General features: G+C 37.5%; 1 protein-coding gene across 1 annotated transcript in view; it reads left to right on the top strand.

Moving 5' to 3' along the window:
* Positions 1–1,534: 1,534 nt before the first annotated feature.
* LOC311486871 (butyrophilin subfamily 1 member A1-like) overlaps positions 1,535–14,933 on the top strand; it is a gene marked incomplete at its 3' end in the record, with an annotated part of 38,482 nt that continues 25,083 nt past the window's right edge. The window contains exons 1-6 of the mRNA XM_084542888.1: positions 1,535–1,650; positions 7,141–7,464; positions 7,761–7,799; positions 9,761–10,036; positions 11,962–12,072; positions 14,405–14,512. Of these exons, the coding sequence (XP_084399014.1) occupies positions 1,593–1,650; positions 7,141–7,464; positions 7,761–7,799; positions 9,761–10,036; positions 11,962–12,072; positions 14,405–14,512 (916 nt within the window). The 5' untranslated portion in view covers positions 1,535–1,592. The remainder of the gene's footprint in view (positions 1,651–7,140; positions 7,465–7,760; positions 7,800–9,760; positions 10,037–11,961; positions 12,073–14,404; positions 14,513–14,933) is intronic.

The raw sequence follows: 14,933 nt of genomic DNA, 5'->3' as shown, positions 1-14,933 counted from the left end.
AAACAAATGTGAACACATTTTGTGTGGGTCACATATTATTATTTTTTTCTTTCTCTCTATATTCTTAAAATCCCTCCAGGTGATCACACTTTCATACTTCTTGTAGCGATCCCTTGGATTAAAGACGATTGAGAGCCTCGACTGATGCGTAAGGTTTCCTTTATTAAATCCACCAGGCAGCAGAATAGCGGTGATCAGGAACTTTATTCGATATACCCTTACAGCACCGTGAAAACTGCATTGAAACATAATAAACAAACAAACATTTCGCACACTTATTCCCACGTTAAACACAATAAATAAAATCTCGATTTAAAGGGTTTTAAATATCAAACATCATACCTCGCTGCGCTCTCCAAGGAATGCAAACAATACGACAGTCCATTTTTCTTAATTTAAATACAAAGTAGCAGCGCTAATCCATCAGATTCAAAAAGGTATCGTGAACTCGCCGGCCGATTTGAAAGCTGTGCAAAAACTACGGAGCTACCAGTGGGACAAATTTAAGCAGTACGAATGCATAGTATTTCCGGGTCACACAGAGGTCACATTAAACTCGTACAAAATTTGGGAATATTTAAAATAGTTACATATACATATGTATACACACATATAAATCTCAGTGTGGTCCTTTCCTACTTCTCTTTATGGATAAATCATCCAGCATTCTTTTCAGATAATTCCATACACATATGCTGTAAAATAAAATAAGATTAGAATTAGGTTTTATTTGTCACATCCACAGTTATACATAGTACAATGCACAGTGAAATGTATTTTAGTACCTGCAGCAGGTAGTAAAAGAACAAAACAGTAATAATTTCACTAATAATTTCACCCAGCGCACAAGGTAAAAAAATATAAGTATAAATGTATAGAGACAGGAAAATATAAAATTAAATAAAAGAGAATAAAATAAAATATAAACTGTAAACTTAAAAGGGGTAGCTGTTGTATACATACATTTAGAGTATTGCAGCTATGTCAATAATGTGAAAACTGTACAAACCACATGTATGCTGATATTAGTTAATGACAGCTGAGACAGTTCAGGGAAAGGAGAGACATTTATGCCACATTGATTGACTTTCTTTGAAATTATGTGCCTTCCTATCACACATGTACAAGTTCACACTCTGAAATCCTATAGATGTTAAAATATGGAATGAAAGTTGAGACGTCTCAGTTATGTCTCCACATAAAAACTAAAAACCAGGCTCAGGTTTTTGCAGCACATGTTCTATGTGGGACAGAAGTTCCCTGAGAATCTCCAGGTTTTAAATATTTCTCCAGCATCAGAGTAAGTCAGTGATATTTGTCAGTACATCCAACAGTACACAGCAAAGAATGAACAACAGATAGAGAACAGGACTCATGTTGCTGCCTGCAGAGCTGCTCACTGTATCCATGGCAACGCTAGACGTTTGTGCTCAAACTAGTGGAAACTTATTTATTTATTTAATGAATTTTATAATTTGTTCGAAAAAATAAACACTACTTCTTTTATTTTGAAGAAACGGAAGTGAGAGAAAAACAAAACCGAAACTAACTAGTCTCCATTTTATCTTGGTGAAAGTAGCCTACGGAACATCATGGCGCTTCTGCTGTTCTATTTTCTGACTTTGGCTGGAATAATATGTTGTCAAGAAGGTAAGAGTTACTACTTAAAGAGTCAAACGGTCTTTTACGATCATGTATTTAGTAATTATTGTTAAAATAATCTGACAGTACTCTGATATATCGTCTTGTAGAAGTAGGCCTATAGAATAATTCTCCATAATTGAAGTAAAACTCCAGTATTTGTGTGTGAGGTGTAGTATCCTGGTATCAACAGATAAATGAAATATGAGCTCTGAGGTTCGTCAGGCTCCAGGATTTATGAAAGTTATAAAGTAGAAATAAAAGAGGAAGTCAAGTAAACCTCGTCATACTGAGGTGTTCCTGACTTTATTTATTTCAGTCTCGTTACAAATATACTCATCAAGGTTCTGTGTGAATGTGGTGTGACTACAAAAGATCTCCTTTACTGAGAGAAAACGTTTTATGTTTACAGACATTTTAGTGACTTCATGCTCGTCTCCGTTTAACGGTACAGTCCATGTGACACACCCGTCGCGGGGCCGCGCACAGTTAAAGCGGAAGCTGCTGTTTTATTTGAGTCTAAAGTTACTGTTTGAGTCTGAAGAGAAATACAAGCAGGAAGAATCAGCTGCAGAAACAACTCTGCTAAATAATGCTCCTCATGAATTTCAAACGGTACAAGAAGGAGAGGATGTAATGAGAGAACACCTGCACTATGTTGTAACTTTATTTCTGTTGATTAACACGATACTGTTACAATAAAATCTGAACAAACAAATATGAAACAGAACTAAAAGTCAAATCTGACTGAAAATCATTGGAGCTATGTTGTTTTTAAACTTAAACTTCATACTTCAAACACTATAAAGAGGACATGGAATTGATTCTTCAGTCTGAAATTTAATTTTAAAAATAACAGTAATTTTAATTTTCATATTGAAAATAAAAACATTATGTTGTAAAAGTGACAAATGAACTCTGTCTGTGAATAAATCAGATGTTTTAGAGTTAAATCTAAACTTCCTACCAACTCTCTTAGTGTCATTCTCTGTGTTTGTTCCAAAGTGAAGTCAGCAGTCCTGTCTGTGTTAACAGTGGATGGTGGTGAAGCTGCTCTCAACAACACCAGCAGACAACTGAACTTAAACAGGGTGATGTTTAACCCTTTCCACCCTGGAGGTCCCTTTATCTGTTCTTAAAGCCTCTGTCATTTCAGGAGGATGCAGAGTGTGCTACATGCTCATTGTTGTGATGCATCCACTTTGGTGCAGTTGCAGATTTCTTTAGATCAGGTTCAATAACATCAGTGACTGGTTGTTATCAGGATGTTAGAAGGATGATGATTTGATTTAGTGGAAGTGAAAATGTCTCTTTTTCAGATGTCTCTCTGTTCTGCTGATGGAGACTCAGATTTATTGGATTTCAGCCACAGAGCCCACGTTGTTCAGTTTGATGGAAGTTTGATTTTTAACATGTGGAGATTTAATAAAAAGCTTCAGTTTAAAGCAGGGGTCGCCAACACGGTGCCCGGGGGCACCTGGTCGCCCGCAGGGGATGTTCTAAAAACAGCACTTGTCGCGAGTGCCTCTAAAATTTGTATTTAATTGTGTCGCTGTTCTTTTTATATCAATAACACTTGCATTACTGTAGAGTTGAGCATGGTGTTATTTAATATAAAATTATTAGGGCCGGGACTCGATTAAAAAAAAATAATCTAATTAATTAGAGGCTTTGTAATTAGTTAATCGAAATTAATCGCATATAAATATTTGACCTGAGAACAGTGAGAAGTAATTTTTTTCATATGGATTTATAACAAAATTTCCCATCCACGGGCCCAACCAAAGCGGTCTCATCACAGTGTTTCCTCTGTGTTGATTTTGGAGCGGCGGCCCGCCATGGTTTAATTTTCTGCCGCCGCTGTATCAGAAATGGGGCCAGGGGCGGAGTGGGCGGAGTTTCCCGGTCGGCCGGCCGAAGGATTTACACAGCGGATCACAAATTGAGCGGCCGCGAGGCGAACGCGACAGGCCTGAGCTTATCGGAATCATTGACTTAAATACTCTCATATATATATTATTTAGTATTATATTAAGCGGGCAATAGCTAAAAAACACAGCATCAGCTTCTTCGTTCATGTTCATTGTGGTTTGTTGTTGTCTGAAGTAATGAACGCTAGTTGGTAGTTGGTGCTCCAGTATAATCGGTCCGCCGAAACTCATCCAGTGAGAAACGTTCCGCGGTGCAAAAATAAGTGCAATTAAAATGCGTAAAAAATGTTTAACGCGTTATTTTTGTGTAATTAATTAATCTTAATTAACGCGTTAAAGTCCCGGCCCTAAAAATTATATATATATGTTTTATGTATATATGAACTCTGACCTCCTCTCTGGTGTCAAAGTTCAATATCAAGTGTAAGACAAACCTCCATCTTTGTTTTTACCGATGTATGGAAGCGGCCGCGGCTACGTTGAGGAGCTAGATGAGGGTCAACAACAGAAAAACTGGGAAGTAAAGCTAAAGATAACGAACCATGTTGTGGGACGTCCCAGTGAGTGGGAAGAAGCGTTCTTTTTTACCACAGTAAAAGAAACGTGCGTATATCTCATTTATGGGGTTATGGGGTTACTGTGGCAACGGCAAAGCGCACAATGAGGAGAGACACTTCAGTTCAGGACGTGTCCCGCTAGCTTCCATGCTAACTGCTAACTCCCCTCCTGGCAGCGCACTAGGGCGGGAAAAGGCTGTGAGTTAAAGGCAGTGTTTTTACATGAGGCCGGCGAAGAAGTCAAAAGACGTAAGGGAAACATCATTTAGCAAAACGGATGTTTTTAGTGAAACGCCATGGAGACCTTAAACTAAAATATTGAACTAAAATGTGAAAAATGATTTGTTCTAAAAGTCTAACTAGGGTTGCCACCCGTCCCGTAAAATACGGAATCATCCCTTATTTGACAATTAAATGTGCGATTTGTTCCGTATTTCCATAAATGTCCAAAACACATGTCTGTCACACACACATCAACACTAAATCAACAATAATGGTCAATGGTTTCACCAGAATATCTCAGTTCATGGTCATAGCCTGTTTTATTAGATTATTGTGGTTTGATTGATTGTTTAGGACAGTGGTGTCAATCAGCGGAGCTAACCACGGGGCTAAGTTAGCATGCTAATGCTAATACCATGTTGTACATGTTGCTGTTATTTGGCTAACGGTCACTTTCAGTGTGTCTGTATGTTAGCATGTTAGCATGTATGCTAACAGACTGGTGTTTAGCTGCAGTGGTGTTGTCATTTATAGTCAGTTTCCTGTTAGCCGTGTGTGCTAACTGTCTGCTAACTGGTACAGCGTTACTGCGTCTCTGTGTCAGGATCTCCGTTAACATATTTTAGTATTTAGTTCTCTAATACTTGTACCAGAGCGCCGCGCTGCCGTACCGATATGCTGAGCGGTTGCCAAGGCAACCATGAGACTGACGAGTATGTCAATAAAGTTGGGAGGAGGAGCCGAATGACGTACCTACCTGACGCACGTAAAATACCTGCGGGTCAGTTGTGATAGATATAAATATTATCTACCCTGATACAGTTATGGGCCTTGAGTTTGACATGTGGTTTATGAATGATCATTTATTTAATATACAGTAGAATTAGACAATATAAATATTATATATGGTCATTTAAAAAAACAAATACTAATAGATTAACAGTTAATAAATAAACAAATAAATAAATATATTTTGTTAAAAAGTTAATTGGTACAGATTTCATTTAAGATTTAATTAGCTGCACTTTATAAGAGAATGTGTTTATTGTTAATAAAACATTTCAAGCTTTAAATATGACTAATTGCTTTCTTGATCACCCCTTTACTAAAAACACCAGCACTAAATTAAACATACCACTGCTGCGGGCCCCCTGCCCCACAGGAGTCGTCCCGTGGTGGTCATGGCCCCGAGGAGCCGTGGTGGGCGTCCCTCCCTTACTTTCATTTCTGAAAGGTGGCAACCCTAAGTCTAACAGATGTAATGTTTTTGTTAAAATGCTACAGATTTGTACAAATGTGATATGATTCATTTAAATATGTGAAAGAATGTGTGTGTTTTTTTAATATTACATTACTGGTAGATTGTACAGACATGGGACAAAGTTAATGATTTGTTCAAAAATGTCATAAAGGTGTAAATTTGAACAAAACTAAAACAGGTGACTTTAAACAAAGTTCTGCAAATGTGCTCATTGATACAGAGCAGTGAAGAAAGAGAGATGAGTCAGAGAGACATGATAGCTCAAATGTTGAAACTGAATTATAGGAACAAAAATAATGAAAAATGTTGTATGTTTAAATAATTAGGTTTCTACCATGTAAATCATTACTAATATTTATTGTGAGGATTCATTAACAGCAATATGATATAACAGCAACCACTAACATGAGCAGACAGCCTTATTATTATTATTATTATTATTATTATTACTGTTCTAATTATTAAAGGTGAACTTTGAGACTATGTTATTCAGTAAGTTTGTATCACAGGTAGCCCTTCTAATTACTCGGTACCCTTGAAGTAGCTCTCAGTTTCATAAAGGTTGGTGACCCCTGGTCTAAAGGGTTGACACCATGTTTGACATGAAGCTGATACTGACACAGAAGTTCTGTCAGTGACTGTTGTTGACATTTTGTCCTGGTTCTTCTGAATATAGTCCAAACAGCATCAGGCTGTGTTTCATGGAGTACTGCTGCTCTATCCATTTCAATATGGAAATGCTAATCACATGGTTCCCACATGGTTCTAACAGACACTGACATTATTTTTGTAACTGCATATAGACAATGCAGTGCAATCTGAATGGGTTGATGGAGGGTTGGATTAATGTGCTTTAGTCATACTGGTCATAGATAGAGAACTAGTCAGGAACATGTCTGATTACTAATCATTTTACTGCTTTGAAAGAGAGACGAGCAAAGATTCAATATCAGTGACTAATGTGATTACTCTTATTGTAAATCAAGTAAAGTGGTTGAGTTTTAAATGGATGAATTCATTCCACATTATCAACACAAAGTCCCCTGCTCTTTATTCTGGATCTGCTGCAGCTACAATGAAACATGATGAACTGAATCACACCAGTTATTTCATTCATTCTGGTCGTCTTTACATCCAAAGTTTCTGATCAATGGAAACCATGTGTTGATTGAACTCATTCTAGATTCTGACAGTGTCCACAAATAAGGTTTAGTTTGGAGCTTTAGGAGAAATCTTGTGTTCTGCCATCTAGTGGTGACTGGTGGAATCAACTCACACAGCAAATACCAGTTAACACAAGGAGAATCCAGTTCATTCAAAGCAGATGAACATTTAATGAAGCTGTTGTCCAGTTGTTAACTGAACACTCATATGATTTATATAGTGAAATATAATAATAGTCAAATATTTGTAATATTCTGACAGAAAACCCAATAACGTTGGTGGTGAAACATGGAAACTGTGTTACTGACTGATCACTCTGGATGTGAACACACTGATTAATACAATAAATGTTTTTGTCTTCCAGTCATCAAGATGAGAGTGAAAGAAGATGAAAATGTCATTTTACCCTGTTCCTTAGACTCTACCAACATTAGGGCTCAGACCTTTGACTGGGAGAAAGATGATCAGAAGAAGGTGTTCTTCTACAGTTCAGGCAGTCATTATAATAACGGTCGTGGAGGTCAAGATCCACAGTTCAAAGGTCGAGTCTTTCATTTTGAAGATCAACTGCAGTCTGGTAATGCCTCCATAGTTATCAGGAAAACAAAGAAGACGGACAGTGGAAATTACAGCTGTATTTTTCCATTTCGTCAGCCAACGATAAGATCCATCATTGAGCTCCTTGTTGGTGAGTATTTCCATGAAACAGTTAAAGACTCCTGATTATTTCCAGCAGCGACTGGTTCATGTGTCCCAGATGGACTCAAGTCAAATCATCATCAAACAGTCACAATGACACATCTAACATGGTCCAGGTCCTGCCTCATTGACAGGCTGCACAACATCTTCATATCCATAATATCAGCTCCATTAGTTGTTCCTGACACAGAAGTCAAACACTGATATAAACCAGTCTCCTTTGGAAATGTGAGGTTGATGATTTCACACAAACAACTCTAACATATTCTTTCTTTTCTCCTTTAGATTGTACCTTAAAAGACAGAACAGAGGAAAAGATTGCAGGTGAGTCCTGATTGTGATGACGTCACTGATGAATGGCTCTCACCTGGATGTGATGGAACTAATCACTGATTATTGGACACATTTATACACCAACATCTCTTTAGTTTGGACCAGTTTTAATCATGTAGAAGGTTTGTAAATAGTTTTATAGAAATGAAGTGACCTGAAACTATAGAAAGTACATTTTTGACGTCTGGATGATTCTCAATACTTTATTTATGATGCACTAATATTGATAAAGGTTTTCTAAACTGGTGTAGCTGTCTAAGTTCAAATCAGATGATCTTTACATCTCCATGTATCACTGATGGAGACACATTAACATCTTTCTGGTTAAATGTTAATGATATATTTCTTAATATTTTACACATCTATACTAGTGATGTTCTTTATTTCCATTCTAATCAATCCAGTATCAGTCAGTGTATCTGTAATGATCCTCTGACACTGATTTAGTCTCATCTGTCAGTTTCTCCTTTATAAAAGTACTTCAGTCTAATTCTACAGCTCTGTAGATTCTTCTACTTCAGTTTCTAATGTTTAGTTTCATTAATATGATCATAATAGTGAATGTTAGTGGTGCTGTCATATAGCATTCATTGTGTAATATTATTTATTCTATCCATAGTGATATAAAATAATAATCATATTTTTAGCAGAATTTAATTTCACTTTATAAAGTGAAATTCTATTAAAACAACAAACAAAGCTGAGAGGTTCAGTTCAGGTATATATTGAGTTTTTATTTACTCCTAAACACATTATAATCCACATTCATTAATACACAGGATAAGATGTTATAATCCCTTGTGCCAAAATCCCAGGCAAAACACATTTAGAGGCTGTGCTGTCTTAAAATGTTAAAATGTTAAGTTAAATAAGTTAGTAATTGAGCAGGTTAAAAGTCTATATTTCTTGGTTTAGAGAAACCGCGTTGGTGTGAGCGCTCTTTCCTTTCATTTCCAGCTATGTTGTGCCGTGTTGTGTTTATCTGTTGCATGCACCGCTGAATCGAGTTAGCTCAGAAGAGCAAAGCAGACGGCTAATTATTATTGAGTTAAGTGTTTTCTACGCTTTTGCCTTGGAAAATAATTATCTGTAAGTACTACTGTATATGTAGGCAGTTGTTAAATGCTTGTGTATTTTTGTGAGGAATGTATGATGGGGACTTAATTTCTTATGTTAGCGAAAACGTACTTTGCTAGCTTTCAGCAGCCTTGTTGTTTATTGAAGGACTTTAATTCGTTAGCTGACTGTCTAGCTGTGCACAAGCATACGCACTGCGAGGGCAGTACAGAGGCCCTGTTCAACTAAGAGACCCTACCAAACCTATGGTCATATAATATGACAATTAACCTATAATCTACATAAACATAAAGTAAAAGCTGCTGGCTTGTAAGCCCATTGAGCAGCATAGTTCAGACATTGTAAAACATAAACTAACTAAACGCTCCTGGCTTGTATGGCCCGCTCAGCAGCTAACCATAGCTACCACGTAACAAGAAGACAACAGCAGTAAGCAGCATGTCATTGGGGTTTTCAAGTGGGCACCTCCCTTCACCGATGTTTCGTTAAGTTAGGCCCACGACACCTCGAGAAGGCTTAACAGTGACTTCCAGCGTCCTGGAGTCACCCCCCTCCACACCGCCACTGCACAACCCTGTTTCCCTCACCATGCGATGTCTATCAACAACTAATATAGCAACTAATAACCACGAGCCAAACAAGCAAATCTACCATGATTCGCCCCGTTGATACGGGCCGAAAACACGTAATCGCGTAACAAACAAATCGACCGTGGCCTACATGCGGCCATCCTTACCTTAGCTAGTTCCCCAGCTAGCATGCTTCCTACGCACCCACAACAGATACATATATAGAATCAGAAAGGATGAACCAAAACATTTTACTGTTATATGTCAAGTGTTGTTTTCAATCTGTTGTTTATTCTGTGTTCAAAGGTTCATCTCCAAAGCCATGTGTCACAATACTTGGTCAAACAGATGGCCAGGCTCTGCTACAGTGTGAAGTTCTAGATGTTTTTCCTAAACCTAAAGTTCAGTGGTTGGACAGTGAGAACAAGACAGTTCCTGCTGAAGAACCACAAGTCACAGAAAGTGAAGGAAAATACATTATCCTCAACGCCACTGTGACAAAGTCTGGTGTCTATCGCTGTGTTTCCACACAAGAAGAAATCTGTCATCGGATTGATCGAAAGATAGAAGTATATGTGCATGGTGAGTGTTTATTTAAATCTTCAGTTGTTCTCATTTATTTTTTAACTCCATTCTCTCATAATTTCTACTTTTACAAAGTTCATAATGTTTTTGTTGTTAAGCTGTCAGAAATGTGTAAACGTGTATTTAACACTGAGGTCTTAATTTCAGTGAGAACATGAAGATAAAGGAAGAAATAAGAGGAGGAGGAGACTGTGTGGAGGAATCAGTCACACTCAGACTCTAAAATAGATTTAGAAACAGCTGGTGCATCTGTAGAAGAAGAAATACAAGATGAGAGATAGTCACATTTAAAAAGGAATTTGGTTTGAAACAGAAGAATTAATAAATAATTCTAATGATTAAAATGTAATAAAAGTGAAGAACTATGGATCCACATGTGCCTCTAAAATCTACTGAAGTTCTTCTTGTCTGTAATTAGAGATTATACAGAGACTTTAATCAACCAGGTCACACATGAATCACAGAACAAACAACATGAAGGAGCTTCCAGTCATTCATGATTTTATTCAAACTAAAAACTAGGACTGAACTTTAACTCTAAATCTGTACAATGACAGCACCAGGTCCTAAAATAATACATAGAAACATAAAGGCTCAGTTTACAGTTAATGATTAACATGTGATTAGTTCTCTTTGCTGGCAGTGAAGCTCCTAAATATCAAACATGTGAAACAATAAGTCCATCTCATTGAAACTGTGTCTATTAAAAAAGGTGATAAACAGAAAACTGACATATTTTTTAGATATTTTCCTAATTTAAATAAAAACATTGATCTCACCTTCAGATCCATCAGATCAGAATCAGCTGTTCCACATTAGCTCCAGTGATTGGAGGCTCGATAGAGAGTGACAGGTGGAACCTTCTTAATCTAAGGCCCCGTTTACACGTACATGGTTATTTTGAAAAACGGAGACATTTACCTTCGTTTACAGGCAAACGGAGAATTCGCCTCTGAAAACGATGCTTTCTAAAAACTCCGGCCAGAGTGGATATTTTGGAAAACTTCGGTTGCACGTTTGCATGTAAACTGACAAAAACAAAGGTTTAGGCAGCCGACGTCACAGTATGCGCCGGAATGTGCACCTGCATGCTCCAAAAGTGCGACCTATGTTTATGTTTATTTGTTGCTTGCTTTCTATTTTCAGGATTCTGATTGGCTAACGTGGGCTTTTCTGAAAACTGATAGGTGTGCACGATGTTATTTTTGAAAACTGAGAGGGTAAAATGTCCGTTTATGAAAATAACCGGCCACGTGTAAACGTAGTCTAAACCTCTGATCTCACCTCTATGTGATGTAGATTCACCTCTTGTCTTGTTAGGAGTTTCATTTTCTTAACATCTAAATTATTTAGAACATTAATGGTTTCTAGTTTTAAAGGAGATAGAAAATAAAATAAAATACACTCCAGTTAAATCTTTGATCAGCTGCTGTTTGGTTCAAATTAATAATTACAACTCATTTAAAATGTGAATGGTTTCCATTTAAAATTATAAATAAATTCATGATCTAAAAGCTCTAATAAGAAGCATGATCAGATGAAGATCTTTCTGAGATGTAGTCCAGAGTCCATCATCACAGCCTCAGCTCAGGGTGGAGAAAACCTCCAGACAGACTGTCAGACATGTTTTCAGATCAGGTCAGGATCACAGCAGGAGGAAAAGCACAAGTCACATGGAAAAGCCTAAAGTAGAGAGGCAGGACAGAGATTCAAACATCCTTCATACTGATGAACAACACGTCTCAGAAAGAGGAGGATGCTACAACATCAGCCTCCTCACTACTGACACCAAAACCTAAAGCAAGCTGTTAGCTGTGAAACCAAGCAGGAGGAAACTGGACATTAGATCCATGCTAACATCACTGAGCCTGGTTTTAATCTGCACTTTGTGAGTGTTGCATTAACTTTGTGATCTGTTCCAGAGTTTGCCTATGGATTGTTCGTTGCAGTTGCCATTTCTGATGCTGTTCTTCTTCTGATTTATGGAATTCTTCTTGTACTGAAGATTTGCGACACTGTAAAATGGTTTAAAGGTATGTTTAAAGAATGCTTTGTCTCAACCATTATCATTAGACATCAACAAACTTTTTGATCAAGGCATTTTTATTTAGTTTTACAAGTCATAGTTTACAGTATAACATAAGTCCAAACGAACCGTAAACCCCATCCCCCCCCCAATTCCAGACATACAGAGTTCACAGTATGAAATGCATTAGTTCAATATACAGAGCTCACAAAGCCAGATTACAAAAAAAAACAACAAAAAAAAAGGAAATACAATAATAAAGATGACTGAAGACAACAACAGAGGTTTACAGTGCTATATTGTCTGCCTCCATATCCTCAACAAACATTAAGAAAGGCTGCCATATGTTATAAAATTTTGTAGTAGACCCCCTGATTGTGTACCTGATCTTCCCCAACTTGATATGGTACATGACTTCCCTAACCCAATGACTGTATGTTGGAGGTGCTGGGTCTTTCCATTTCAGTAATATCAGTCTCCTAGCTAGGAGAGAGCAGAAAGCCACCACTATTCTTTCCCACATCTCTAGATGGGAGTCTATCTGAGTTACACCAAACAGGGCAATGAATGGAGACGGTGCAAGGCTTTTCGCAAAGATCTTAGAAAAGGTCTCAAAGATGGGCTGCCAGAAAACGCAAAGCTTTGGACATGTCCAGAACATGTGTAGGAGAGTGGCTGGATCTCGCCCGCATCTATCACAAGTGGGGTCTATATCAGCATTGATCTTAGAGAGTTTAACTTTAGACCAGTGCAGACGATGTACAATTTTAAACTGAATGACAGCATGTCTAAGACAAATGGAGGATGAAAAAATTCCCTGTATTATTTTGTGCCAAGTGTCGTCTGTGATTTGCTCATTTAAATCTGTCTCCCATTTATTTTTGAGGAGGTCCAAAGGCATCAAATTATGAGAATATAGTATTTCGTATATTGTGCTAATAGTTCGTTTTCTGACTAGCGTACAATCAAAAATTGAATCCAACAGGCCAGTTGGAGGACGTAAGGGAGAATATATAAAGTTTGAGAATACAAAATTCCGAAGTTGCAGGCATCGATAAAAATGTGATTTGGGAATGTGATATTTTTGTACCAACTGTTCAAAGGAGGCAAAGCTGCCGTCAATATACAGATCAGACAGTGATACCATACCTCTTCTGGACCACATATCGAAGACCCCATCTATTAATGATGGGACAAACATATGATTCAATGCAACTGGGGCAGCCTGAGAAAGATCTGTAAGTTCAAATGATCTTCTAAATTGGTTCCAGATCTTGATTGAGTGCAAAACCACAGGGTTAGAGGTAAAGTTAGAAATGGGCTGTGTAAATGGCAGCTTAGAACACAGTAAAGCTTTTAAAGAAGTGGAATTCACAGATGTCCCCTCCAGATTTAGCCATTCAGTGTCAGTGTTATCATTATCGTTATCCATCCAATATAACAGTACTCGAATGTTAGCCGCCCAATAGTAATACAAGAAATTAGGGAGTGCCATTCCTCTCATTGAGCGAGGTCTCTGAAGTACACTTCTTTTTATCCGGGGCGGTTTTTTATTCCAAATGAAACCTGATATCTGATTATTTAATTTCGTAAAAAAAGACTTCGTTAAAAAGATGGGAAGGCACTGAAATATATATAAAAACTTGGGCAGTATATTCATTTTTACTGTATTAATTCTTCCACCCAGAGAGAGAGGCAGGGGATCCCATCGTTCAATATCCTGATTTAAGTTTGATAACAGGGGCTGATAGTTAGCAGCATAAAGATCTTTATGTTTATCTGTAATCCATATGCCGAGGTATTTAAATTTTTTGGGGCTAATTTTAAAGGGGAGTGAATTCAAGGATGTCTCATCATTACTGGTGCCAACAGGCATCAGCTCACTTTTTTGAACACTGACCCTGTAGCCGGATAGTTTGCCAAATTCTTTTAGTAGGACCATTAGCTTAGGAAGACTCAAAAGTGGTTGCGATATATATAGTAGCATGTCATCCGCATATAGCGAGACTTTGTGCTCCCTCCCCGCCCGGTGAATCCCTCTGATATCAGTATTTTGCCTCAGAGCTAAAGCTAGTGGTTCCATTGCAACCGCAAAAAGAAGCGGTGACATGGGGCATCCCTGTCTTGTACCACTTTTAAGCTCGAAGAAAGGGGACAAATTATTATTAGTACGAACAGCAGCGACCGGAGAAGTATATAAAAGTCTGATCCATGATATGAATTTATTGCCAAATCCAAACCTCTCCAGCGTGCTATGACATCAACAAACTTTTAATATGTATCTCATTTGTTAACAATAATTAGTGTTATATTAATGTTCATTTTGTGATTTCTTTCAGAGTTGTACTATGGATTGCTTGTGGCTGCTGTAGTGTCTGGTGCTATTGTTGTCATTCTTTTAGCTGTATTTGTAAAAGAGACTTGCACCAGAATAAACAGGAGTACAGGTAAGTTTAAATGATGCAACCACATATTATTTGTACAGTGTCTGTCTCAGTCAGTATCTGAGTTATTCTTGAGCTATGACCTCAAAGTTCACAACAAACCTTATATACTCTTATTAACAGTTTTATTTTGTTCTCCAAAATGATTTTATACAGTATTAAATATTTAACTGTCTGTCACAGCCTATCAACACAATATCTACAAATATTAATGAAATACAGGTATATCATGAACTGCCATGAGCCCTTTTAGTAGGTTCTAGGTTCTAATTGCATCTTCTTTCAAGTACTGCAGGTCAAAGAGGCTCCTGAGAGCCCCCTCCAAGAAAGTCAGTCAGTGGTTTAGAAGTAGCAACATACAAAGAAAAACACTGTTGAGTATAAATGAGCATTCAGATTCTACTTGAATAAAAGTACAACATGT

The sequence above is a fragment of the Chelon labrosus genome (genome assembly GCF_963514085.1).
Source record: "Chelon labrosus genome assembly, chromosome: 4".
Lineage (NCBI taxonomy): Eukaryota > Metazoa > Chordata > Actinopteri > Mugiliformes > Mugilidae > Chelon > Chelon labrosus.
Note: the sequence above shows the minus strand (reverse complement) of the source record. Positions and strands in the feature narration are given on the sequence as shown.